This window comes from Gadus macrocephalus, chromosome 16 (genome assembly GCF_031168955.1).
Source record: "Gadus macrocephalus chromosome 16, ASM3116895v1".
Classification (NCBI taxonomy): domain Eukaryota; kingdom Metazoa; phylum Chordata; class Actinopteri; order Gadiformes; family Gadidae; genus Gadus; species Gadus macrocephalus.
The window spans coordinates 21,946,217-21,973,716 of record NC_082397.1 but is presented as its reverse complement, the minus strand read 5'-3'; the positions used below and the strand labels follow the sequence as shown (position 1 = coordinate 21,973,716).

Genomic DNA, 27,500 nt, shown 5'->3' with positions numbered 1-27,500 from the left:
AGGCTCTAATGTCACTCTTTTAAAATATTGTGCTGCACTGGTGTAGACATTTTCATTTTCTTTATTAAATGTAATAACCTTGTAGTAAACTGTAATAAAAAGTCTATCCTATTCTCAATCTGGTTAGACTGTGTGTGTGTGTGTGTGTGTGTATGTGTGTGTGTGTGTGTGTGTGTGTGTGTGTGTGTGTGTGTGTGTGTGTGTGTGTGTGTGTGTGTGTGTGTGTGTGTGTGTGTGTGTGTGTGTGTGTGTGTGTGTGTTTTTTACCATTAAATAAAACAAAAAGTATTATTGTTTTACACTTCCCGGCCCCATCATGGCTAAACATTAAGGCTGGAATTATAGCGGTCATCATGTCCACTGAGAGGGGACATGCGATGGAACTTGATATCTAATATTTAAAAAACGGTTTTAGTTAAAACAAGTTGTGTGTACTTTACTTATATAATGTCCAGGAGAATTATGTGGACAATCCACAGGACCTTTTTACAGGCCCACTGGACTATGTCTACTGAGTGCTCTCGGGGAGAGAGCGATACACATGCTTGTAAAGTATTCTTGCCCCATTGCCATCTACAAGCATCAAACCCCAGACCCACCAGCACTACACTCACACACACACACACACACACACACACACACACACACACACACACACACACACACACACACACACACACACACACACACACACACACACACACACACACACACACACACTACACACACAACTTTAAGATTCACACACACAAAAGCAAAAGCACACGCATAAGCACACACAGACACACACACACAGACATACACGCACGAGCCACACACATAGCAGAGACACACTCCTCTTACGTAATCCTCCAGCATCGCAGATCATTGGACGGGGGAATGGGGGTGGGGGGGGGGGGGGGGGGGTTGAGGTATCAATCCATCAACACCGTCTCCAGGCAGCCCCCGGACCTTTTGTTTTGGGTAAGTTGACAAATGTGGCAAACACATCTAAAAATGTACATTACAACAAGCTGGTCAGCCTGGTCAAGCACATACACACCCTAATACCCATGAAGTCACATAATACATATCTATATCTATATCTAAATCTATATATATAGATATCTATATCTATATAGATATCTATAGAAATCGATCGATCACTATATCTATATCTATATCTATCATGATATTCCCTATTACCCTGGCTTGTATCATCACAGAAAGTACTCCTTTCGCGCGGCGGTCTGGATGTGGTCTGTGTGTAATAACTCCTAACATCTGTTCTCTCGATGTCCCTTTAGACGCTGATTCAGGAATGAACTGGAGGGCAGAGCAGAGCAGTGAAAAAAAAAGCCTGCCTCTCCTTGCTCTCTTCTACAGATCAAAGATACCAACGAGAAAATGAATTTCCTGCAGAAAAAGCGGTGCGTGCGGTAGTACAAAGTGAGGTTGAAAATATTTTTTAATAAAGCCACATAGATTAAGACTTTTCAACGATTAAGAAACGTTAAATGGCATAAATCAAGTGAAGGGATTTGAACAAAATTCAAAAGTCTAAATGGAGTAAACAATGACAACATGCACACCATTTAAGAAAAAGTAAATGGTTGGAAACAAATAAAGTTAGCTCTGGATGAAAAACACAAAGCTTTACTAAAAATGCAGAAATGTAAAATCAATTGAACTGAAAAATCGGAAACGTCAAATGTATCGCCCTGCACTGTGTGTGCGTGTGTGTGTGTGTGTGTGTGTGTGTGTGTGTGTGTGTGTGTGTGTGTGTGTGTGTGTGTGTGTGTGTGTGTGTGTGTGTGTTTGTGAGTAAAAGTAGCTCAATAGAGTCGGAAAAATAGCCCAAGCTGGCAACACTGCTGAACGTCATCACGCTCCAGCAGCGTCAACGTAAATCAATGAGACCAACGAAAACGAAGCCGGTATGGAACTGAAACTGTGATTCTGAATAAAGTTTAAATGATATCGAAATTCCGTGGATTTTATTGAAGGTACAAGTGTGTAGAATTGTTTAATGGTATGAACGATGGTAAACGGTTGAAATTTGACTGAGTTACGATGTAATTTAAGGTTCAGAATGGGCAGACAATGCTTCAATGGGACCAACTGTACAATATGACGGTTTGAAACAAAAACTGTGATTCTGAAGAAAGTTTAAATGATATCTTTCTTCAGAATCACAGTTTAAAATTTATTTTGTTGAAAATTTATTTTGTTACGTCTTATTGAGTCCCATGTTAAAAAATAAATAAAATAAAATTAGAATATCTTAAAAATATTTCAAAAATCTGAAAAGAAGCGCGCGATTCTGAGCTATTCTGAATGTTTAAAAAAATTGAATGGAGTCTCTATTTAAAAAATTGAGGATGGAGATAGGTCCCAAAGTTTGTAGAGAATAATAAAGGAAGAATAAAACTTATGAAGAACAATAGTTGAGCGCTGCATGCAGCACTCACCTAATAAAACTTATGAAGAACAATAGTTGAGCGCTGCATGCAGCACTCACCTAAATAGCACAAGTAGAACAACTAGCTTAGAAAGCCTATCTCATACTTTGCTCAAATAAGGTCAATATGGAAGTACATTTAGAATAAGCTGTGTGGACCTGTGTTACACTAGGTAGAGGCCTGCACACCTTCAGCTGTGAGAGAGGTCTATGAAAGCACCCTGACATAAACCCTGATGGCGCGTTTCCACCGGCGGGTGCGGTTCGGTTCGGTATAAAAAGTGGGCATGGTCCGGACTTAGCTGTACTTATCTCTCAGTACTCCTTGGGGTACCAAGACGTCTGAAAGGGTGCCAACAAGTTTGAGCTACACATGACGTCCATTGATTGGTCAATTGTCACTTCCGTGCGACAGCGGGTAGAATTTTGATACGGTTAATGTTTTGTGTGAGAGCGCTTTGTGGACTACAGCTCTTCGCTGCTCTTGTTCCGCTCGGAACATGGCTGTGTCTTTGGTGCACTTCACCACCTTTAAGGAGAGGACAAAAGCCTTGAGCGTGGCAAAAAAACACTACAAGTCTGGACATGTGGAGTTTGAGCTGCGCCAGCGGGGAGATGGTCAGCACTGTGAGTTGAGAATTGGAGGGAATGTGTCATGAGGTGACGTCACATAGGCGACATGTATTCTTCCTTGTTATGTCTTTTCCACAGCCGTTCATTCATACAATATACTGTCAAACTCTTAACATGAAAAATTATTATTTAGACCCACACAAAACATGTGTAATCCAAGGCATTTAATGACTGGGACCAAAAAATAATAAATTACTTTCCATTGACTCCCATTCTAATTTCCCTAGCCTAGAGGTCCCATGGGGGTCTAGTGGATGGGGCGTGACTTACGATCTCTATCTGCCGCGTTTCCACTGCAGGGTGCGGTACCGTTCGGTTCGCCTCTGTCCAGTAGGGAGGGGGCGGTATAGCCCAGCTCAGTTCCGAGGTCGCGTTTCCACCGCCGACAGTACCCTTTATGGTAGGCCGGATGTCGATCGCCGCGGCAGCTATGTAAACATCGTGACATCATAGCAGCGCGACACAGTGTAGCCTGCTCAATAAAAACAATGGAAAAGTTGAACGCGACAACATTAAACCAAGAGCTACCATGGAAGTCGTCCAGCAACAGTTCCTGGCCTTAATGCTTTTCATATGGCAGTTAATCAACTTCCGAATGCAAGCTTTGTTTGACGAAAGTTTGAAGACTACTGTTTGTTTGTTTTTATCCCCACGTCGCCCGGAAGTGACGATTCTGTCGACCAATCAACGGAGGGGGTGTGTAGCTCGAATTTTCCTGCACTGAAGACGAGGGCAAAACGAGTACGGCTCAGTCCGGGTCACGCCCACTTTTGGCGGTGGAAACGCAATCCGTACCGCACCTTTGCGAACCGAACCGTACCGCACCCTGCAGTGGAAACGCGGCGTAAGGGTACTGTCGGCGGTGGAATCGTGAGCCGTAACTGAGCTGGGACAAACCGCACCTCCACTACTGGTCCAAGGCGTGATCTGATTTGATCATTGACAATTATAATGTGGGGTCTCATAGTGGTGACTTCTCAGTTAGTGTGGTGACTCACAGACACTGTGAACCTTGACCACCCCAAGGATGTCAGCGAAAAGGCATAATCAACAAATGGCAGTTACAGAAACAGAATGTAAAAATATAAATGTTCCCATTACATCCTAACCCTAACACCTAATGCTATATCATTTTGCTCATCAGTGCATCAATTACTGTTAATGAATGGCAAATTAATATCCCCTTATTGTGAAGCATTGTTTTAAAAATGTGTTTGTTATTGCAACACATCATAAAGTGGCGGGCTATAGGAGGTGCAAAGTTTGACTTTCATTATGGGAGAGCGTGCTCCAGCATATGCTGGCCCTTAGCGGCCATCTGGATGGGGGGCGGGGGGGGTGGGGCGGGGGGGAGACACCGGGGGCCATCAGCCAGGACAGAGCAGTGATGGCGGCATCCAAGATGTGTGAGCAGCGCGCTCCCACGGCCACTCAGTATAGCCCTCCACAGCCAGACTTGATCTCTGGTTGGTAGGAGATCAACCAGAGATTGGTGAGGATCAACCTGGGATGTTTGTGTGTGTGTGAGGTGTGTGTTTGTTTGTGTGTGTCTGTGTGTGATGTGTTTGTATGTGTGTGTGTGTGTGTGTGTGTGTGTGTGTGTGTGTGTGTGTGTGTGTGTGTGTGTGTGTGTGTGTGTGTGTGTGTGTGTGTGTGTGTGTGTGTATTTGACGTGTTAGTTTCGTGTGTGTGTGTGTGTGTCTTTGTGTGACGTGTGTTTGTATGTGTGTGTTGGGAGGGGGAGTTGCTTCACTTCTTGCTTGCAGGGCATGAATCTGTAGCAGTTGTGTGCATATTAACATCTATCCGTAGCAGTCGGGTGCATGTTAGTAGGCTTAGAGTTTATGTAAGAGAAAATAAGAATGCAGAAGAACCGGAAGAAAAAGTCTAAGCCTACATTTACCTACATGTTGGAAATGTGTGAGTGGGTGAGTAAGTGGTGATGAGTGAATCTGTGCGTGTGTGTGTGTGTTTGTGTGTGTGTGTGTTGCTGTGTGGTAGTTGGTTTGTGTTTGTGTTTTTGTGCGAGTGGATCGATGTGTGTATGTGTGTGTGTGTGTGTGCATGTGTGAATGTGTAATATTCTGTAATAAGTCTGTAATATTGCCTAAATGCAATTTATTCCTGTTTGCTTCGCCATTCACATTCATGATGTCGTATTGACATGAATATTTTACACACTCAAATATGTTTACAATTCCATTTTGATTCCAACTTTCCAATGGTTCCTGAATTATTAACAGAACTCATATTCCTGGGGACTCTAACGAGATCATGCATATTAAAGTTGCTAAATAAACGGTTTGTTTTTGGTCCAACATCGAGAGTCACGCGAGCACAGGAGAAGCCACTGATACTACAGCCTCACTGCCTTCTTGACACGGTGAAACACATCAGGACGACACAGCATCCTGCTCTGGATATTAAGCCGCCTGTGCGTCATGATGTTGTTCGCTTGGCCTTAAGCTCACTGTGGTGCTGATGCATGTGGTGTACATGCAAGCTGTTGCTGTGTGGATCAGACCTTTGAAATCCGAGGCCGCTATTCTCATCGGTTAAAGATGGGTTGGTGAGTGGAGTAAAGGCCCGATATTTGGTGTCCATGGATGCTTTTCGTGAGTCAAAGGTTAAAAGGATTTGCTCGCGGACCGTGCTACGAATCAACCACCCCACCACCAAAAACTAATATAAAGCGGTGATATCATGTTTTTTTTTTACTTTTGCCTTTGCTTTAGGCCGTTATATGACGTATGTATACATGTTTTATGTCTGTTAAGCTAGGAAAATGTAAGTCCGAGCCAGGGGGAGTATTCACTCACCGAGAACGCCCCTCAATAAGCGCATGAAACAGCTTGTTCGCGCTCAAACTTCACTTCCGTAACAGTGTGACGTCAGACGGCAGTGGGCGGTGCAGAAGTCGCGCATCCCGGCGACCTGCAATGTTTATGCTGCGTTTTATTATCCATCCGTCTCGGAGGTCCGAGGACGTTGCCTAGTAGCGACACGCACAAACACGCCCCTTTTCCTCGGACGGCGAACTCGCCATCTCGGTTGAACTCAGTGGTGACCGAGCAAAATTCCGAGACAGAATTCAAGATGGCTGCGCCCATTGTGACTTGAAGTATGAACTGTTTTCATTGTGCTTGGACCACTTTGGTGGTTTAAATGGCAATTTCAATCACTCGTATTACTGCAATACCTTACTGCGTCCGTATCTCTGCCTATGGCCTATAGCCTACTTATTTTGGAGCGCCTGGCCCTCTGCCAATGCTACCGCGACAACAGCTTTCCGGGTGGCGTCCATGTTTTCCTCCAACGACCGAGCGAAATAATAAAACGCTTGAAGTGTGGGCGTGGCGTCAGATCCGAGATCCGAGTCGGTTCGCAGAGAATACTCGAACACAGCATTATTACTCCTCGGGGGAGTGAATTTGCAGACACATGTGCAAAGCGTTTGACCAATCACAGCAGACGGCCTAAATGAGACATGATACAAAACAGACCGTTTTGAAAGACGTGAAAGACACTGAAATTGGTTCTGCAGAAATTTACAGTATGAGAATAATAATAAGGGATATTTCTAATACAAAGACATTTAACCCTAAAAAAGCATGATATGGGATCTTTAATAGTAATAGTAATAGTAATTCCTTCCTCTTGGCTTCAAAGGCTCTCTGGGTCGAATGACCAAGGAAACCAGACAGAAACGATGGATCGAAAGAAGATGGAAACGACAGAGATATGCATAGTTCCCGGACGGAGATGGAGCTGATGTCTCATGCTCTTCTCTTGGAAATGCTTTGAGACGGTCTGATGCATATTTTGTGTCGATACGAATCCCTGAACAAAATGTCAAGATACCAAGCATTAGCAGAGGTTTCAGCGTTAAAATAAATGCTCTGAGTAAACAACACCAACGCACAAACTCTGTGTGGGTCTGACAGATGAACCCGCACTATCGGCTCCACGGTATTCACAGCTTGGTTGGCAACGCTTTGTGCGTTTAAAGCTCCCGAGTGGCGCGCAATTACCGGATCAATACCCGGGTCGGAGAGGCTGCCCGTCACAGGTCCACGTACACAGGTCGGCTATTAGAAGCCAGGTTAGGGCGAGATGCAGCGGTCTATTTCAGGACGGAGCACACACCGTCACAGTCATCCGCTCTGTCTATTTTCAACGTTGTTCTCACCTCATTCACACCAGTGCCGCGTATAGCGAATGTAGCTGCGAAGGTATCAGAACAAGGCCTGGAAATAGAAAGGTTCCGACCAGGAGTGTCAGTCAATGTTTCTTTTTAGCCAGCACTAAAATTGTGTTTGATTTTTCTTTCTTCACAATCAGTTACACGTTACACCATTTACCGGTTTCATTTCGAGTGCTGACATTACTTTAAATGGTAGAGGCTGTAAAGCAGAGATGGCTCTGGAAGGGATGAAAGGCAAGAAAGGAAATAATGAGGCTCATTATGTGTGTGTAAAAATATCGGCTTGTACACCGATCACGCACATACACACGCATGCACACACAGACATGCACTTAGGCACACACACGTACACGCATACGCATACACACACACAAGCACACACACATATACACACACACTAAGACAGACATATGCATTTTCACACACACACACACACACACACACACACACACACACACACACACACACACACACAAACACACACACACACACACACACACACACACACACACACACACACACACACACACACACACACACACACACACACACACAAACAAATACATTTGTGGATTTTTTATATCCAAGGCAGGAACAGCACTCAAGCTTTTCCCCTGCAGGATACAAGGAGCATGATGAGGGAGATGGAAGGAGAGGACAGGAGAGGTGAGGTGAGGTGAGGAGAGGAGAGGAGAGGAGAGGAGAGGAGAGGAGAGGAGAGGAGAGGAGAGGAGAGGAGAGGAGAGGTGAGGTGAGGAGAGGAGAGGAGAGGAGAGGAGAGGAGAGGAGAGGAGAGGAGAGGTGAGGTGAGGTGTGGTGAGGTGAGGAGAGGAGAGGAGAGGAGAGGAGTAGAGGAGAGGAGAGGGGAGGAGAGGAGGGGAGGGGAGAGGAGAGGAGAGGAGAGGGGAGGAGAGGAGTGGAGGGGAGAGGAGAGGGAGGGGAGGAGAGGAGAGGGGAGAGAGGAGAGGATACACTTATCTAAGAAAAAATACAGAAAGAATGGGCACCTGAGGACATGGATGAGTGGCTGATAAAAATGCTTACAGATGAGGTGGAATGAAGGACGAAGGGAGGTTAAGAACCACGTAAGGAAAGATGGATGAGAGAGGGGTGGATGGGTGATAAACAAAGGAAGATGAAAGGAAAAATGATTGAAGATAAGCAAGGGGAAAAAAAGGAGGGAAAAAAACAGCTTAAAAAATAATGACGTAGCTAGCTCTCTAGTCATCAGAGATGACAGATATAGTGGGAGCTAGGGAGAGATAAGTGGCAGCATGGGTGAATGTGTGTTTGCGGTTAGGGGGGAGGGGGAGAGGGGGGGCTGTGAGATTGTTGTGAAAGGATGAGGGCAGCGGTGGCTGCGTGTCTCCTCTCCACCCTGCTGTCCCTGCTGGCCGGTGGTGCTCACGGGACAAGAGGAGCACTGTCGGATATAACACACACGTATAATGGATGAGGACTTGGGGAGTGGCGCGGCTACTTCGCTTTCATCCTCCATGCTACCGCCGCCGCTGCATGGCAGAGTGCAGGGCCAGTGTCCTGCTCTGATGTTGACGTGCGTGATGAAGGAGGGCCTGGCTGGGGGTTGCAGATGCGGAAGCTTGGGGGTGGAGGTTGAGGGAGTGGAGGTGGTGGTGGTGGTGGAGGTGTTGGTGGTGGTGGAGTTGGAGGTGGTGGTGGTGGTGGTGGAGGTTGAGGGAGTGGTAGTGGTGGTGGTGGAGGTGTTGGTGGTGGTGGAGTTGGAGGTGGTGGTGGTGGTGGTGGTGGTGGAGGTTGAGGGAGTGGTAGTGGTGCTTGTGGTGGTGTTGGTGGTGGTGTTGGTGGTGGTGTTGGAGGTGGATGTGATGGAGGTAGTGGTGGTGGTGCTGTTGTTGGTGGGGGTGGTGGTGGAGGTGGAGGTGCTGTTGGTGGCGGTGGTGGAGGCGGAGGTAGTGGAGTTGGTTGTGGTGGTGGTGGTGGTGGAGGTGGAGGTGCTGTTGGTGCGGTTGGTATTGGTGGTGGAGGTAGTGGTGGTGGTGGAGGCAGAGGGTAGTGGAGATGGTGCTTTTGGTGATGGTGGTGGAGGTGGAGGTGATGGTGGCGGTGTAGGAGGTAGTGGTAGTGGTGCTGTTGCTGGTGGAGTTGGAGGTGCTGTTGGTGGCGGTGGTGGAGGTGGAGGTGGAGGTGCCGTTGGTGGCGGTGGTGGAGGTGATTGTGGTGGTGGAGTTGAAGGTAGTGGTGGTGGTGCTGTTGGTGGCGCTGGTGGAGGTGGAGGTTGAGGTAGAGGTAGTGGTGGTGGTGCTGTTGGTGGCGCTGGTGGAGGTTGAGGTAGAGGTTGTGGTGGTGGTGCTGTTGGTGGCGCTGGTGGAGGTGGAGGTGGAGGTAGAGGTTGTGGTGGTGGTGCTGTTGGTGGCGCTGGTGGAGGTGGAGGTGGAGGTGGAGGTTGTGGTGGTGGTGCTGTTGGTGGCGCTGGTGGAGGTGGAGGTAGAGGTTGTGGTGGTGGTGCTGTTGGTGGCGCTGGTGGAGGTGGAGGTTGAGGTAGAGGTTGTGGTGGTGGTGCTGTTGGTGGCGCTGGTGGAGGTGGAGGTGGAGGTAGAGGTTGTGGTGGTGGTGCTGTTGGTGGCGCTGGTGGAGGTTGAGGTAGAGGTTGTGGTGGTGGTGCTGTTGGTGGCGCTGGTGGAGGTGGAGGTGGAGGTGGAGGTGGAGGTTGTGGTGGTGGTGCTGTTGGTGGCGCTGGTGGAGGTGGAGGTAGAGGTTGTGGTGGTGGTGCTGTTGGTGGCGCTGGTGGAGGTGGAGGTGGAGGTAGAGGTTGTGGTGGTGGTGCTGTTGGTGGCGCTGGTGGAGGTGGAGGTGGAGGTGGAGGTTGTGGTGGTGGTGCTGTTGGTGGCGCTGGTGGAGGTGGAGGTAGAGGTTGTGGTGGTGGTGCTGTTGGGGGCGGGGGTAGAAGGCTGGTAGACAGCATGTCTCTGACGTCTAAAAATACCCAACTTGAACATAGCTTCTTTTTTTTTTAATTACACTAGCTTAACAAAGGCTCAGCTAGGGCAAAAAAGCTCTTGTACCCCAGGGTCTACAAAACCAATTGATAGTCCTCTTCATCGCGTGTCTCTGCGGTGTTATTTTGGTGTAATGGGATTGCAGGAGCAGGAAAAACAGGACAGGATGCAGTGGGAAAGAGAGGGCTGGACAGATGGATGGACAGATGGATGGATGGAAGGATGAGCCGACCCGTGGATAAGACTGAGAGCGGAAGCGGGAAAAAAAGGAAGGAAAGAGGATAAAAACATTGGCTACGTCCCGGTGAATAAATGATTGTTTATAGGCGGGGGTCAAAGCTGGAAGGAACAACACTGGGTGGGCAATGGACAGAGACAAGGAGAGAGCAAGATGAAGAGAGAGGGAGAGATATCGTACCAGATGTTTACCAGAGATACTCTCCTCACTACGATGGATTCAGAACCGAGAGCCCGCTGGCACTAATACGGCACGCACACCCACGTGCACACACACGCACAATTGTCTGATTCTGTTCAGATGTCTGGAGGCACATTATATTACACGTTATGTTTTTGTGTCGCCGGCGCTGCTGTGAGGCAAAGTCGCCTGGTTAGCCAAAGGTAAGCTGTGCAAATCCCATGTTTAAGCGCTCACAAAACCGGAAAAAAAAACATAATTCGATTTGAGATCATGTTTTGAGCCCTGCTTCGAATGCACCGTTGTGTCTCATGTGTCTGATGTCTTCAGTTCCCCTTCAAGACCTCTCCATGGAAGTACTGTACTGCAAGAAACCTGGTTTCTTGGGTTTGCAGGACTGTTGCAGAGGAGGAGTGTGAAGTTTTAAGAGGGACACATGAATGCTTTGGTGTGCGAATGGGAGCAAATAAGTACTGCGTTCTGTTAAGGAACCTCAAATCTTTAATGGCTGGATAACTGTTCGTTGAACCTGGTTGATTAGTGTATGATGTTTTTTTTATCTCATATCTGTTTAAGTGGTTATATCTTTACTCGGGTTAAAGAGAGAAGAAATGATCAGCACAACCAAACAATATAAAACCATACACCGCAGTGCATGGGTTAAGAGAGAAGTATGAAGAATATGGCCAAGATACATTTCCCTCCAGTCTTCATACACTTAAACAAGCTTATTGAGTTGGTTGCTTCACTCTCACACAAACACAGACACACACACATGCATATGCACGCAGACATACACATATGCACACACACACACACGCACCCACCCACACACGTGCGCACACACGCACGCACAAACACACACACACACACACACACACACACACACACACACACACACACACACACACACACACACACACACACACACACACACACACACAAGCACACGCACACACACTCCGTCTGTCTGTGAATAACCATGAATGTCACTAATCGGTTTATCACCTTATCATCCCATGGGGTCCCGGTGATCCGGGGGGAGTATGGTCAGATGATGTAACAGCCCTTATAGCTAAATGAATCCACAGTACCGCGTGTGGCAGGTTAAGACCCTCATCAGCATACCTGTCTGCCTCTGTTTTCTGTTGGGAGGGAGAGGCTTTGGGGAACCAGGGCGCCTTATCATGGCTTAAACCGAGGTAGTTACTCTCGTCTTTGACACGGAGCAGAGAAAGTTAATCATCAGCTTAATGAAGCTAACCAGCGCCGCCTCCTCGCGCTGATGGATGAGGCGGGAAATGAGAACCCAAGGAACGTGAATGGGTTATAAACCATTAATGATCCGAGCCGTATTGTGGATTCACATTTACATTTACATGAGAAATCGCTCTCTTTCTGCTATGTGTGTCTGTGTGTGCGCTCTGTAGTGTTTGTGAGCACACACGCATTTCCTAGTATCTGAGAATTCGCAGTTCTGCTGACGCGGATGAAGAATGGGATTAGAATGAAATACGCGGAAAGAAAACAATGGCTACGCAGAATCCATGTAGGCCTACTTCAAAAGCTTTCTCATGGTGGACTGGGAAACTAAGGGAAGAACATGCTTTGCAGGAATAGAACAATGTGAAATAAAACGATGAGGTACCCTACCCCTATGCAGTGGCGCGATCACAGGATGATCATTCAGTTCAGCTTTTGTTAAGAATACACAGTGGCTTGAGCCAAACAAAATCTGTTATTAAAAAGTACTGAATGCGATACAATTATATTTTATTATTCTACAACCTTTTCCTTCATTGTAGCAGCATCAGCATTTGCAACATGAAGAAAAGGAAAACAATTAAGACAAAAGATCTGATCAAATCCTTGTCCTGATTGTATCTGAAATTCAATATCTGTACATTTCCTGTAGCTATTTATAGTGTTATTGTACATTAAATCCTTTAAGAAGGATTACCGTTTTTTAACCACGCACACTGATTTAAGCCACCAAGGTGCACATGCGTTAGTGGTGCATCGCTGTGGGACAGATGTAGGCTACAGGAGACATGTTGTTCTCCCTCTCCTCTTCAAATCAGCCACTGACCTCTCAGTCTGGTCTGTGCCGTGGCTCGCAGGACCCATTAGAGCAATAGCGATACTAGGCAAATCTAGTCTGTGTGAATGCTTTTAATATCTGGGTCTGCATTTCTCTGGATGCAAGAGCACACTAAAAAATAAATAAAGGTTCACGAAGGGAAAGTCAAAGATGCGAACAAGTTTCTAGCACCCTATGTAATGTATCATAGCACATGCGCCAGCCATACAGATAAAAGCCTTTTATTTCTCCTGCATTATTCATCCTCAGCCATGTAGCTAACACTGTTGAAAGTTCTCTCGTCCGATGGGGATACTCATACAGTATTCACAGTCACATCTCTACAAAGACACACCAGGGACACAAAGAGACAGAGAGACAGAGAGAGAGAGAGAGAGAGAGAGAGAGAGAGAGAGAGAGAGAGAGAGAGAGAGAGAGAGAGAGAGAGAGAGAGAGAGAGAGAGAGAGAGAGAGCATCTGAGAATGAGGAGAAAGAGAGTGAGAGAGAGTGCAAAAGAGAAAGAGATAAGACAGTGAGAACGCGACATAGGCCTACAGTATTCAAGGTATAGATAGAGAGCGTGAGAAACGACAGGAGGGGGGACTATAACTTATAAACTCTAAACTAAATAGCGCGTATGTCTGACATACTTCTTTACGAGTCGATCAGCTGTTAAGTAGCGGTCACTTTTATCTTCAGCATCAGATCTCTAGAGTTTCAACACACACCACACGTGTGTGTGTGTGTGTGTGTGTGTATATGCATTTGCATGTGTATGTGTATGTTTGTGTGTGCCTGAATGTGTGTGTGTGCTGTGTGTTTGTTTGTATGATATGCGTGTGCAGGTGTGTGTGTGTGTGTGTGTGTGTGTGTGTGTGTGTGTGTGTGTGTGTGTGTGTGTGTGTGTGTGTGTGTGTGTGTGTGTGTGTGTGTGTGTGTGTGTGTGTGTGTGTGTGTGTGTGTGTGTGTGTGTCTTTGTGTGTGTACAAAAGTGTGTGTGTGTGTGTGTGTGTGTGTGTGCATACGTGTTCATGCATGTGCTTCTGTGTGTGAGAGGAGATTGTGTGCGGTTATACTTGTGCATGGGTTCGTCTACTCCTGTTGCACAACCATAATTAAACGTTTTTGTACGTTGACAACACAACAAGAGAAATATATCTAAAATCAAATCCATCTGTAAAAAAATGTTCAACTACCGGTTGATTGAGCCCACGCCAGAGTATCGTCATTAAGCTATTTTGAGTGACAGCATCGTACTGCAATAACAGAATAATTACGTCCTCTGAGTAACGATAGGTTGGAACTGCTGCACATCACTATGGTAATTAATTCTGTCAAAGGAAATGACCACAGACGTATGGAAAAGAAGATGGCTGCCAGGCGATGTGTACAGACAGACACATGCGCGCAGTGGTACGCATACACAAACACACACACACACACACACAGACACGCACATGCACACATAGACACACACACACACACACACACACACACACACACACACATAACCGGAGACATGCACAAACATGCACACACATGCATACTACGCATAACCACACACATTTACTGATACATTATCAAATGCACACACACAAACACATAAACATATGCACACACAAACACAGACAAGGACTTTAGGGTCACCTGATATGCAAATGGAGTTGCAGGGGAGTGCTGACTTATGAGCTATAGATATTAACTGTTGATTTCTTTCATAAAAAAAAACCTAAAGCTGAGGACAGGGCTCTTAAGGTCCTGTTCATGCAAACACATTTCCATTAATTCGTCCCCACAACTTGTACCATCAACCTAGTCTGCACAATGCAAATATGTTCGCTGCCACTTGGATATGATGACCAGATATTGACGGGGTTAAAACAATGGAGGCAGAGCAGAACATTCAGGAGGTTGGGGGTCACAAGAAATGTCTTCATTTAATGTAAAAGCTGTTCTTGAGGAACACACACTATTTGAGGCCAGTCACTCAAAGAAGAATACTGATATGATCCAATAAGAGCATGTCATTAACGGCTGAATAAGGCAGATGGATAATAGTGCTCATCATGGTGCCTGCAGGTTGCATTTCTATCCCCTGTATGGGGATAGAAATGCAACCCTTACATGAGAACAAAATAATAATCATCAGTAATGCAGTACTAGCTTTTAAACTATAAATGCTCATTCTTGCTCCACTGAGTATATATTCACTGATGTAACACACACTTTTTTCTTATGCTATTAAGACTGCATGGGAGCCCAGAGGCTAATAGCCTTCGTCCTGTACCTTTCATTAAAAGCAGTTGCAGCAGCAGATAGTGTTAAGTCACAAGGCTCCTGTGACCTCAGGATAACACAAACACACACTGGAGAACATATAGCAACAGACTGCTGGGAGCTACACGTACGTCCTCTTATAACTCATCAGAACTCACTTCTGAGGGCAGCTGGCTTAAGGTAGCCTGTTCTGTCAAGGTTCGGATTTCTGATCCATTCTGTCAGGGATATATTGGTTGTGACGTTGTCATGGTAATAAAAATGCTATTTATAAGGTTTTTTTATGAGTTATCTGAGATTTTTTATCAAGATGTTCTTACTCAAACCGTATTTTGGGTTCCACAGGGCAACTATAATTCACAGTCTCATAAAAAAGATATGTGTGTTCTGCTTGTCTTAATATGTGCATATAAGGGTGTTTGTTTTGAGTTTATTTTAACCACAGTATCCCTGTGAAAATTGTGAAAAAAGTTAAATTGATCACGTTTGAAACATGCCAATGTATCGTTAATTAAATGGACTTCACATTAAACACTTGTTAATTGACTGCTGCTAAAATAGATTATATAGTTGTAGAAGTAGGACTATTCTTGGCTTCTCATGCTGAAAGTAATACTTATGAGACCATTAATCCCTTGCGTCAAGATGGCTGTCAGAATCAATTTAATACCATATGCAAATATGCCTTTAAAGGCATACGCGTGTGCACACAGACACACACAAACACAAACGCACACGCACGCATACACACACACACACACACACACACACACACACACACACACACACACACACACACACACACACACACACACACACACACACACCACACACACACACACACACACACACACACACACACACACACACACACACACACACACACACACACACACACACACACACACACACATCATGACAAAAATTCCATTGAGTTAGTTTTTTATTTAACAACCATTTTTGTCATTTCAAAATCTATTTTAGGGTATTTTGAGTGCTGATGATATCAGCAATTACAATATCTTGAACATTGAGTTATCATGCATCAACACATTACATTTGCTTCACACCAAACCGTATATCCCCCCCCCCCCAGGCCAGGCTCCATACCCCTCTCTCTCCCTCTCCATCTGCCCCTCCTCTGTTTCCCGGTGCATTATTAATCCTTCATCCCTCTCACACGCATGCATGCTGCACAAGTGCAAGTGAGGAGGACCTGATCTGCTTATGGTCTTGTGCACAAGCAGGTGTAACAACCATTCGATCCACTGCGAGGGGGCTGAGAATCCTCGGGGAGAGGGTGCGCGCCGCGCACGCATTCACGCACTCATGTAAACTGTTCAAGACAGAAGGACACAGTGCTGTCGTGGCCGGGTATCAAAGGCAGAGTGACGTGCAAGGGAGGCCTGTCGGTGACAGATGTGTCACACATCCGTCAGACGTGATATGATATTACAATCGAGGCGGACCGACACTTTGACAAAGCAGCAACGATTTCAAAGAACCATACAAATGACTCAAGCGCGTGCTATAATTTGCATACTGTTTAATTGATATACAGTAGGCAGAATTGCAAAGAGGACATTATGAGTCACAGATAGTTCAATCCATGGTTTCTAAAATGTAGCACTTCAGGCAGTTTGCTTGCATGATGAATTGCATGTACAACTCACATGATTCTGGCAGATTTGGGGGGTTATTTCCATGGTTCAATGCACTTATTTTAAGTTGCTTTTGATAAAGTGTCAGCTAAATAAATATAATGAAATGTCCATATAAATCTTATGCTGCTATGGTAAGGTAAGTAAAACGTTGTTTCAGCAATCTCGACATAGCCTACTTCTCAAATCACTTCTCCCCTGACATTAAAGAAATGTGTACCTGAATGATGCATTGAAATATTGGATTAGTCCATGAAATGTAAGGGTGACACTGACACCTTGTGTAGAAATGTGGAACTGCCTAATTTTGTTGGTCGAACGCGCAATGTTTGTCCTTTACGGCTCTCGGTTTGCTTTCCGAGTCAACATGGCGGCCCCCTTGGTGGTAAGGTTACTCTTCTATTTATGAACAGAGTTCACAACCGTCCAATTTTAAAGGACATTATTATCATATTCTGAAAACGAACTATGTTACTGTTGATTCTTATGATATTGACACTGATCACCTAAAACATAAACCGGTAATGCAGCTGTATACGATGTACCTGCCTCATTATTGGATGCCCCCACAGAGCCCACTTTTGTTATGTTAAAGTGTTCGTTCTATGCAGAGCCGCTGGCTGCTAAGTCTATAAACAGAGTTCACAACTCCCCTTATGGTTAACCGATTTAAAATGTTTTGCCTGTATGTATGTTGCATGCATGTCAATTATGACACCCATTGCACTCCTGATCATCCCTGGAAAGAGGACTCCACCACTATGCATTCCTGCTCAAGATTTCCTACTTGCTAATTAAGAGAATTTTTTCTTGCCCTCTTGGGGCCTAGGGGTAGTCAAAGGGCCTTTTCAGCCCTTTGAGACTGTACCGATGATTAAGGGCTATACAAATTTAATTTAATTGAAATGTAAATTGAACAAGGCATGATTCAACCATTTCAGTACCCACATTACTTATTTTTCATTATTTAAGGCCGTTTGATTGAGGTACATAGGAATGGTTATCGATCCAAACCCATTGTGTTTATTGAATGGAATGTATTTCAGTTATCTGTATCTATAGACGGCTGACTATCAGTTTGAATCCCTGTCTTTCCTTCTCATGTCTATTACCCAGCCCTTGCAGCGATTCTGTAAACTGGCCTCTCTTCATGTGTGCGGGAGGAGGAGGCTGTGGAGTTCCAGTGTGGCGACACCACCATCGCTGTACAAAAGGCTGCTCCTGGCTCTCACACAGCGTTTCTATGACGTTGAGATTCTCCTCAACTGGAGGAGTCAGTTAAAAAGCCAGGCACTGCAAAAAAAGAATGCGTAAGTGATGAAACCACACCATCTCAGGATCTCAGGATCCTTGTTCCATGTAAACAATGATATCAGGAATAAAACTGTGTATTATGGGAAAGGTCAACCATCTATATCCGAAGTATGACATTTAGGGTGCACTCACACTAGGCCATCTGGCTGTGGCCGCTGGCTGTTTTCACACCTAACCGTGCTCAACTGGCCCCATTGTTCTCTGGCCTGCATTCACACTAGGCCATCTGGCCGTGGCCGTTGGCCGTCGCAACTGTGGCCTGGCCACGGTAGGCTCTTGTACATACGTCATCACGTCGTAACACGTCATCACCAAGCTTCCGCTGCATGGACCATAATAAAGTCTGCCGCCAGTCAGAGTTTTAACAACAATGGACAATGTGAACCAACAGTTGAACCGCTTGACGCCATGTTTACCGTTTAATGGGAAAGAAGGCTCGTCGCCTTTATTATGTCCATGGTCGCCGCATGGACTATACGTCATCCAGCTCAGGTTGCGTAGCCGTGCATGTACGCGTGTCGGCTCATTAGCATCTGTACCGTAGCAGCACACCTCTCCCAAGTGGCCAAGTTGGCCTGGCCTGGCCAGACTGGCCACACTCACACTGGCAGATTTGAGCACGGTTAGGTGTGAAAACGGCCACGGCCATGGCCAGATGGCCTAGTGTGAGTGCACCCTTAGATGGATGGATGGATCGCTAGACTGAAAGACATCCTTGGATGAAATGTACTCCTTAATCCTAGTTATTGATGCTTCCATCAAACACTGCATATGATTTTATGTGATTTTAACAGATTTTATTAATGGTTTATATTGTCAGTTATGAACATGAATCAATGTTTAATGCTTGGGTTGACAATATAACCATATGTCACTGTGTGTATAGGAGCTTAACCCCATTGGAACATGAACATTTGAACACAGTGTCTCATACAGACCGAGCATCCTTAGGGTTGGTGAAAATGAAATGCATACAGTAGCTAACTGCTGATAAATGAAAGGCAAGAATCTTGAATTGCGTTTTTTTAAAACACTGACAAAGCACAAGTGATATGTGGCTGATATTAATAATCACTTTTGGGTCTTTCCAGATACTACCATTACACCCAGGAGCACTATGGAGATAATGTAGCATCAGCGTACTTCATCCTGAATATGCATGGATCATTTAGGTTGGTACCTCTTTCACTTGATGCATCATCAAACTTTGCTTCTCTTTTTTAACTTATTCTAAAAATTTCAAGACAAGCGATAACATTCTACCGAAGAATTTCTCTTTATTGTATTCAAGCAGACTTGATTCTCGGGTGGTCTTATATGAAACACACACACATACACACAATGAATAGACCAAGAAGATTGCTATAATTGATTTAAAATAGAACACTCTCACAGAGTTCCATGTTGTCTCCTCAGGTATGCAGGCCAGTCAGAGTGGTTCCGTTCGGACAGCAGCGGCAAATTCAGCTGGGACTTTGTGAACCAGAAAGACTCCTTGTTGGAGGAAGTAGACTTGGGCCACACAGTTATCAACCAAATGGGGCTGGGAAACTTGGGTAATAAACATTTGCTTTCTCTTATTTATAATACAATTTTCTTATTGTGTTCTTCCTCTGGGAAATTTTTTTTTATGTGGATTTTAATTAGCAGTTTGAGTGCTGTGTCAGGGCATGCTAACATTTGTTCCTTGTGTGCTGTGGTCCACCAGTGGGGAACCCTTTGCGCACTTTGTCGTTACGAGGCTGCCATGAAGTGGACGACTGGGCCCTGGCCAGGCTTCATGTGTTCCAGGACACTCTGGAGGAGCTGGACATCTCCTGCTGTCCGCACATCACAATAGGAGGCCTAGCGGCGCTGAGGAACCTCAAGTGAGCTCATACCTCCTTTCTCGCGTGTGGCTGTACGTTCAGACTAGTGCAGGGGTAGCATAAAGGGTCATAGGTCGGAGAACACTCAGGTTCATCATATGGCAAGCTGCGGTATCATTTAATCAATACTAGTTACTTAGTTACTTAATTTCATCAAGTTACTTAATTTTACGAGGGAATTATTTGAATACTAGCAACTATTCTAATAGTATCTAATATCTATGTATTTATAGATAAAGATCTCGCTCTATATAAATATATATTTAAAATAAAATATAATATAAGCACTAGAACCGTATAACAAATTGTTACAATTCCTACAATAGCAAGTATTCGAATAAATATTAGTATCACAAGCATGACAAGTCTGTCCCATTGATAAAAATGGGCCAAACTCATGTCATTGTTAACGTTGATTGCTCTCTGTGTGTGTGTGTTGCAGGGGGCTGCGTCGCCTGAACGTGTCATCTCTGCCCAGGCTCGGCAGCCCCGGTCTGGTCATCATTATGCTGGAGGAGATGCTGCCGCTTTGCCAAGTCACCGCCAAGGGCTACGACCTCAGCCTCACGCAGCTGGGCGGGAACTAAGAGGAAAAGGACCACGGGGGGGTTAAACTGAGTCACAGGCAGGGGTTGCACCATGGTATGAGGGGCCAGGGGTCATAGGTCGTAGAATCAGAGGAGCCTGTCCCAGGGAGCGAGGGTGGGGATCTATGTGTATGTTTGATTCCAATTAAACATGCACATCAAGGGCCATCGGCCCATCAGCTGCCTCGGCTGTAGGCCAGGGGGTCAGACCATGTGAGGTGGTCAGGAGAATTTCATCACATCGGAATTGGATAATTATTGCAGTAAGACTGACTGTACAGGATGGTTGCAATGTTGTCTGTGTATTTATTAGATCACAAAATTGGAATGTGTATTTTGTAAATAATGTGAAAATAAAGAATTCCTCATGTTGGACATTTTACTGTCTTCTTTATTGTCTATACCTGTAAAATGTGCATCTAACAGACCACCATGAGGTCTGTAATATTTCCAAGACTTTCGAATCATATTACTGAGACATAAGCCTATCCTCAAATCCCTTTTGAGTAGATGGCTTTGTGTCACAGTAAATACCAGACCCGATGGTAGGTTGAAGAGAAGCAAGTAGGAACGCGACGTGGTGATACAAGACAAGGAATAACTTACTTTGTATGTATGATTTTTTTAAACAATTGGCAGTTTCTATACATACGATTTAGCTGTTTCTGCTTATCAAAACCACTCGGTTTCAGTGCAGACATTGATCATGAGAGTAAAATGCATTATCATTGTTAAAATAAAATAAAAATGGGTTGTTAATAAGGAATCGAAATGTAAAACAAATGCAAACATTATTGCAGAGAAAAGCTTGCGGAACACATGTCCTGCCCTGCAACAACCGACACGGAACCTTTTGGGGACGGACAATAACAACCAAGTCCGACCAATAAGCAGGCGATTGATGGGAATCTGATATTGAACTCGGGTCTGTCTTGCTTATTGTCAATAGGACTACAGCAGCGTCGCTAAACCCGTCGGCTTGAGCAGGCGTGTGTTTGTAGAGATTAGGATAGCTGTGGATATCTCAGGGTCGAATCAATGTCTGATACTTCAGGTATGGGGGTTTCCTGTATGACATGTCATCGGGTTTGTGGTGATGGGTTTGTGTTCGACTGTTTGAGATCTGAGAGCTGTGATTGTTAGCCTAGTTGTCATAAACCGGATATAATGTTTTTTTTAATTCGCATTTTATAGAATTTCCCCAGAAGGAAGAAAAGGAGGACATCACACCCGAGGAAGAACAAGGGGTAATCATATTATTTAAAAAGAGAACGAAATTAATGAAATTAGGCTGCCTAGTAAAACATTGGGCTTCATGCAAGAACATCTGCGGTATTGAAGTCTTAACTTGGTTTTAGTAATTTACTTACTACTACTAACCTAGCCTACCTAAATTATAATCCGTACGGCCTGTCACGTCATATTCAGCAAACGATCGTAAAAGCAAAGGAAATGTACATGTTTCATAAACGTGATGAACCCCACGTTATAGTAAATTAATAAGCGCGTTCATGATGCTGTGAATGACAATACATTTTGCCCCATACAATATCAGGGCGGGGCGAAAACATCTCCGAAGTCGGAAGAAGAACCCCCACACACATATCAGTCAACCAGCCAAGAGGATGCCCATTCCTCGTATGAATAGCATTTAGATTATTATTGTATAATGGATATATTACAGAGGCCTAATGCAATTATATGCATCCGACTTTGATCCCCGACTGCGAAACAGTAGCCTAGTATCTAATATTAACGTAATCATTACATGGAAGTTATTTGTTTGAATTCATGATCTTTTTGTCATTCATTAGTCAAAGCAAAGGAATAGGTGGTCGTTCTTTGCCAACCGTGATTAGTTAAACGCTCATTATTTAAGCCCAGTGGTTCTCGCACGAGTCCCAGTTTCATCTACTGTGAATATATGTATTAGCATCACATACAGTAGTGACACACAGCTTTTGATTCCTTTGCAGAACCAATCAGAAGACAGCAGCGAGGACGAGGCCTCCGGGGCGACAGAGAGTAGGCTGTCACATACTTCAGGGCTCCCTTCTGTAACGAATGATTAGCATTAATTAGTCCTCTCGCTGCTCAAATCAATTATACTTTGTTCTTCACAAAGGCAATGATAGTTTCATTATTTACTTTAACACACATATAATTAAACATTAAACCTAGTACCTTTTTGTTTATTTCTCCCTTAGTGGACTTTCTGCGTAACCTCTTCTCCAGCACCCTGGGCCTTGGCTCGGTGGAGAAGGTTCTAGATGAGCTCAACCTGGAAGGGTTGGCGCGTTACATACAGAGTGAAAAATGTAAGTCTCAAAGTGTATTGTGTGTGGGTGTGTGTGTAGATAATAGGCCTCATCATCTTTCAGTATCCCAATCGGCATAGTGGGTTTTATTGTCTTCTAAACACCATTTTTGTTCTGCTTGATGGCTGAGTTGTGTGGTCCTGCCCTAACAGGTAAAAACATAGTCTGCATGGTGGGAGCAGGGATATCCACCTGTGAGTATGAGGAGTATTTTATCTTAGTATGATATGGCATATCTTCAAGCAAGGCAATTTGGTATATTTATCGATCATTTGGAAATGATCGATCTTCTACTTTCCTTTCCCGTCTTTAGCGGCTGGGATTCCAGACTTTCGCTCCCCAGGGACTGGTCTCTATGCCAACCTGCAGAAATATAACCTGCCGTATCCAGAGGCCATCTTTCAGATTGACTACTTCAAGGTACAGTCAACATGATCATGGAACAAAGAAAGCTATTGGAATTTACTTTGACCCACTGGGACATTGAAGGAAGTCGGGTTGGCTCTTGGTTACCCCATTATAAGCTCTTATCTTTCTATCTCTGCCTCTTCAGAAACATCCTGAGCCATTCTTTGCCCTGGCTCGGGAACTCTACCCAGGACAGTTTAAGGTAAACACAGCCTCATTCCATCTACAGCCACTGGTTCACTCTGGTCTCTGGCTCCAGTTCACTAGTTCTGCTTTCGTATTAGCATTGAGATGTCAAAATATGTAAATGCTATTTTTTAATATATTAAACCTTTTTTTACCTGGCAAAATGTTCAGCCTACAGTGTGTCACTACTTCATGAAGATGCTGAAGGACAAGGGACTGCTCAGGCGCTGCTATTCACAGGTATAATAAGCATAGCAGCAGCACTGAGATGAGCAAGCGATTGCTCAACAATGCTATTCACCTGTCAAACTGAGGAAAAAGAGAACGCACTGTTGAGACTCAAATCCTCAGTAAACTCAGATACTAAAAGCATCTTATTAGAAAATTTTCATCATTAATTATATTATGAAGGCACAAATGCACTTTCAAAAATATTAATCTTGCACAGCTCTGAGCTTCAGTAGCCCTCCCATGCACACAAATAAGGCCCAATAACGTACAATACTTAACATTTCTGCACACAGAAATGTTAAGCATTGTAGGTTATGGGGCCTTATTTACACAGCTGCCATCATGGTTCTAAACCGGCACTGAATGCGGAATAACTAAGTTGGCCCAGGCAGCTTGTGTTCTGAACCCAGACGGCTGCTCGGTCACCCAGGCCCATTGGTCACTGTTGGCCTCTTCCCTGCAGAACATCGACACCCTGGAACGGGTGGCCGGTCTGGAGGGAGATGACCTGATCGAGGCTCATGGAACGTTCTTCACCTCCCACTGCGTCAGCTTCTCCTGCCGCAAAGAGTACAACCTGGAGTGGATGAAAGGTGTGTTGGTGACCCTGGTAGTGGTGCCTTATATCTAATCTGATGGCTTTTTAATGGTTCATATGGTCCATGTTTTAGGTTAGCTGAATGTCTTATGACTCCTAATGTCTCATCTCTCCCCCCCCCCCCCGCCTGCAGAGAAGATCTTCTCTGACGACATCCCCAAGTGTGACAAGTGTAGCAGTCTGGTCAAGCCAGGTGAGTCATTCCCTGCCTCTTAATGTTACTGTCCATATTATTGTTAGTTCTCACTCCATGTCATCTTTGTTAAATCAATCTCTCTCCACCTATCTCTGTCCGTCATTCTACGTGTAACTCGGGTCCTCTCTCCCTCCAGATATCGTCTTCTTCGGAGAGAGTCTTCCTGTCCGATTTTTCACTTCAATGAAGATGGTGAGAGGCTGTGTGTGTGTGTGTGTGTGCGCAATGCGCATGTGTGTGTTTGTGTGTGTTTGTGTCTCTCTCTTTCTCTGTGTGAGTGTGTGTGTGTGTTTGTGTCTCTCTCATTCTCTGTGTGTATGAGTGTGTGTCTGTGTGTGTGCGTGTGTGTGTTGCTTGTGACAGCAATGCTTATGAACGGAGGCGGGATGCAGTCAACCAGTATACAGATACTCGGCCCTCACATTCAGATGACTCTTCCTCTTTGTCTTTATTTAAAACCCTCAGGACTTCCCGCAGTGTGACCTCCTCATCATCATGGGAACGTCCCTGCAGGTCCAGCCTTTCGCCGGTCTAGTGGGCAGGTACTTAAAACTTAAAGCGCAAACATCTCAGGATAATATTTGATTTGATTTGATTTAGTGGTGCCATAAAGACTTATTTTGTGTTTGTGTGTGCGTGTGTTGGATGGGTGCTTTATAAGGCTTGTAAAGCAGCCGGGATGCGAGCTATACCAGTCCAATGTGTACTCACACCAGTCAATGTTTTTGTGTTTTTTGGAACGAGAATATGTCATAAAAGAGTGTATCTCTGTGATATAGAGTTTCCAAGAGCTGCCCCAGACTGCTCATTAACATGGAGAAGGCAGGACAGGTATGTTCGCTTCACATTTGATACGCCACCATAAATGTTGTGCTGCTCCTCTGTGTGTACATCACCAACGACCAACAGATGTGTGTTCGTCTCTCTCCCTCTGCCCACAGGCTGACCCGTTCTTTGGGGTGTTAGACTTTGGGGGAGGGATGGACTTTGACTCAGAAAAGGCTTACAGGTGAGGGAGGCGGCAGGCCTGCAGCACCGAGCTTGTTGGAAAGAGATTTAGAATTTGACTGCTCCCCCTCCCCCTGTCTCCTGTGATTACATCACATTACCACACATCAATAATCCTGAAACAATCTAAATCATTTAAAACCGAATTAGAAATAATGAAAACTGTCGTTCCTATTAAAGGTGAATCAGAATAATATAATTAAATGACCAAACACAGGTTATTGGATTCAATCAGTGCTGGGTGATTCATGCTTGTATGTTTCCGCTCTCTTTAGGGATGTAGCTCACATCAGTACGTGTGACGAGGGCTGTCTGGCCCTTGCTGACCTGCTTGGATGGAAGGTAGGCTATACAATCAGCATCACAATTTACTCTATTGCCAAGTCGGTACACTTACAAGAGATTGTTCTTGGTGTTCGGGGCATGACCATAATAGTTGACATAGTAAAGAAACAAGTATATGCATTAAATATAAAGAAGGAAGGTAAACCACAAGTATTGTAACGTTGTTGTAAAGAAACCTACATTTAAAAGGAGGTATTGAATTAGCTTTTGTACAGATTATTTCTTTACGGATTAATATAAACAAGGAGGGAAATTGATACACCTTACAATACAATAGTTTTGGATATGATCACATATACAAGGTTGTTTATTGGCCTTGTCTAAACCAATGAGAGGGACAGAATCAAGATTCAAGAGATTTTATTCCTCACATACGATCACAAGTATGCATAGTGAACTGGTCTTTCGCAAAGCTTCCAGGCAGTGTAAAATGAAAGATAGAGTATAAACTATAAAGATAAGAATAGCAGAATATAGAAGATAGGTTAGGAGTGTTAAAAGTGAACTGTCTCAGTACTTTAAATGGCAGTAGTGCAAGGTGTAATATTTCCATCAAATGTTGAATAATCCTTGTTCATAGAGGAAGAAGAAGTCCCAGTGCAGCTACTAGCCATGCGTTCTGGTTCACAGCATAACTGAAAGCAGTCTAATGTGGGGCATCTGAAAATATCTGGCTTCCCCTAAATTCTGACTTGATATATTCTGTTTACCTGGAAATCCGGCCTCTTGACGCACGGGCCTGTACAGTCTCTCTCTCTCTCTCTCTCTCTCTCTCTCTCTCTCTCTCTCTCTCTCTCTCTCTCTCTCTCTCTCTCTCTCTCTCTCTCTCTCTCTCTCTCTCTCTCTCTCTCTCTCTCTCTCTCTCTCTCTCTCTCTCTCTCTCTCTCTCTCTCTCTCTCTCTCTCTCTCTCTCTCTCTCTCTCTCTCTCTCTCTCTCTCTCTCTCTCTCTCTCTCTCTCCTCTTTGTGTGTGTGTGTGTGTGTGTGTGTATTTCTGTTTGTGACTATCTCTCTCTCTCGTGTGTGTATCTCTCTGTGTGTGTGTCTCAGGGTGAGCTGGAGGAGCTGGTGAACAGCGAGCACAGCCGTATAGAAGCTGAGGACCAGCAGGAGGAAGCCAGTGGAGCTGCCAGCGCTGCGGCCGAGGCTGGCACACCACCGGCCGCCCCGGAAGACAAGACCACGGACCAGCAAACCAACGATTAAACATAAAATGATTGGAGGTCGTCCTCCTTGCTTGACCAATGGGACGGTGAGATGAGTCCTGGCGTGCGATTGGTTTAGAAGGGTATTTACTGTACAGGGGACGGGGATTCATTCACAAACAGATGTACAGGGTGTCTGACCTTTTCTTCTCTCCTTTGCACCTTACTAATACAGACTTTTAGCTCCCAGGAACTCATGCTTTCTTTTGGTGTAACGGTCCCCCCCCAAAAATGAGTTGACTTTTGGAATTATATATATATATTATTATCCTCATAAAATGTGTTTACTTTTAGATTATATAGTTTACTATTAGATTATATATATATATATATATATATATATATATATATATACGACCCTGTGTGTGTGTGTGTGTGTGTGTGTGTGTGTGTGTGTGTGTGTGTGTGTGTGTGTGTGTGTGTGTGTGTGTGTGTGTGTGTGTGTGTGTGTGTGTGTGTGTGTGTGTGTGTGTAAACGTAAACAAAAAAATGTCCCGACCCAACTTCCATGTATCCCGGAGCCACAACCCTAAACTGACCCTGTTGTG

General features: G+C 44.7%; 2 protein-coding genes across 2 annotated transcripts; both read left to right on the top strand.

Moving 5' to 3' along the window:
* Window positions 1-16,986: 16,986 nt before the first annotated feature.
* dmac2 (distal membrane arm assembly component 2) lies at window positions 16,987-20,831 on the top strand. The gene is made up of 6 exons (XM_060074879.1): window positions 16,987-17,074; window positions 17,806-17,999; window positions 19,095-19,175; window positions 19,420-19,559; window positions 19,712-19,871; window positions 20,314-20,831. The coding sequence occupies exons 1-6, from the start codon at window positions 17,015-17,017 to the stop codon at window positions 20,456-20,458; spliced, it is 780 nt and encodes a 259-aa protein (XP_059930862.1). The 5' UTR covers window positions 16,987-17,014; the 3' UTR covers window positions 20,459-20,831.
* A 486-nt stretch (window positions 20,832-21,317) lies between these two features.
* Window positions 21,318-27,500, top strand: sirt2 (sirtuin 2 (silent mating type information regulation 2, homolog) 2 (S. cerevisiae)). Its single transcript, XM_060074878.1, has 16 exons — window positions 21,318-21,512; window positions 21,653-21,705; window positions 22,435-22,483; window positions 22,666-22,776; window positions 22,929-22,970; window positions 23,090-23,196; window positions 23,330-23,386; window positions 23,542-23,610; window positions 24,065-24,194; window positions 24,333-24,392; window positions 24,532-24,587; window positions 24,861-24,937; window positions 25,175-25,226; window positions 25,337-25,404; window positions 25,679-25,745; window positions 26,798-27,500. The coding sequence occupies exons 1-16, from the start codon at window positions 21,497-21,499 to the stop codon at window positions 26,951-26,953; spliced, it is 1,170 nt and encodes a 389-aa protein (XP_059930861.1). The 5' UTR covers window positions 21,318-21,496; the 3' UTR covers window positions 26,954-27,500.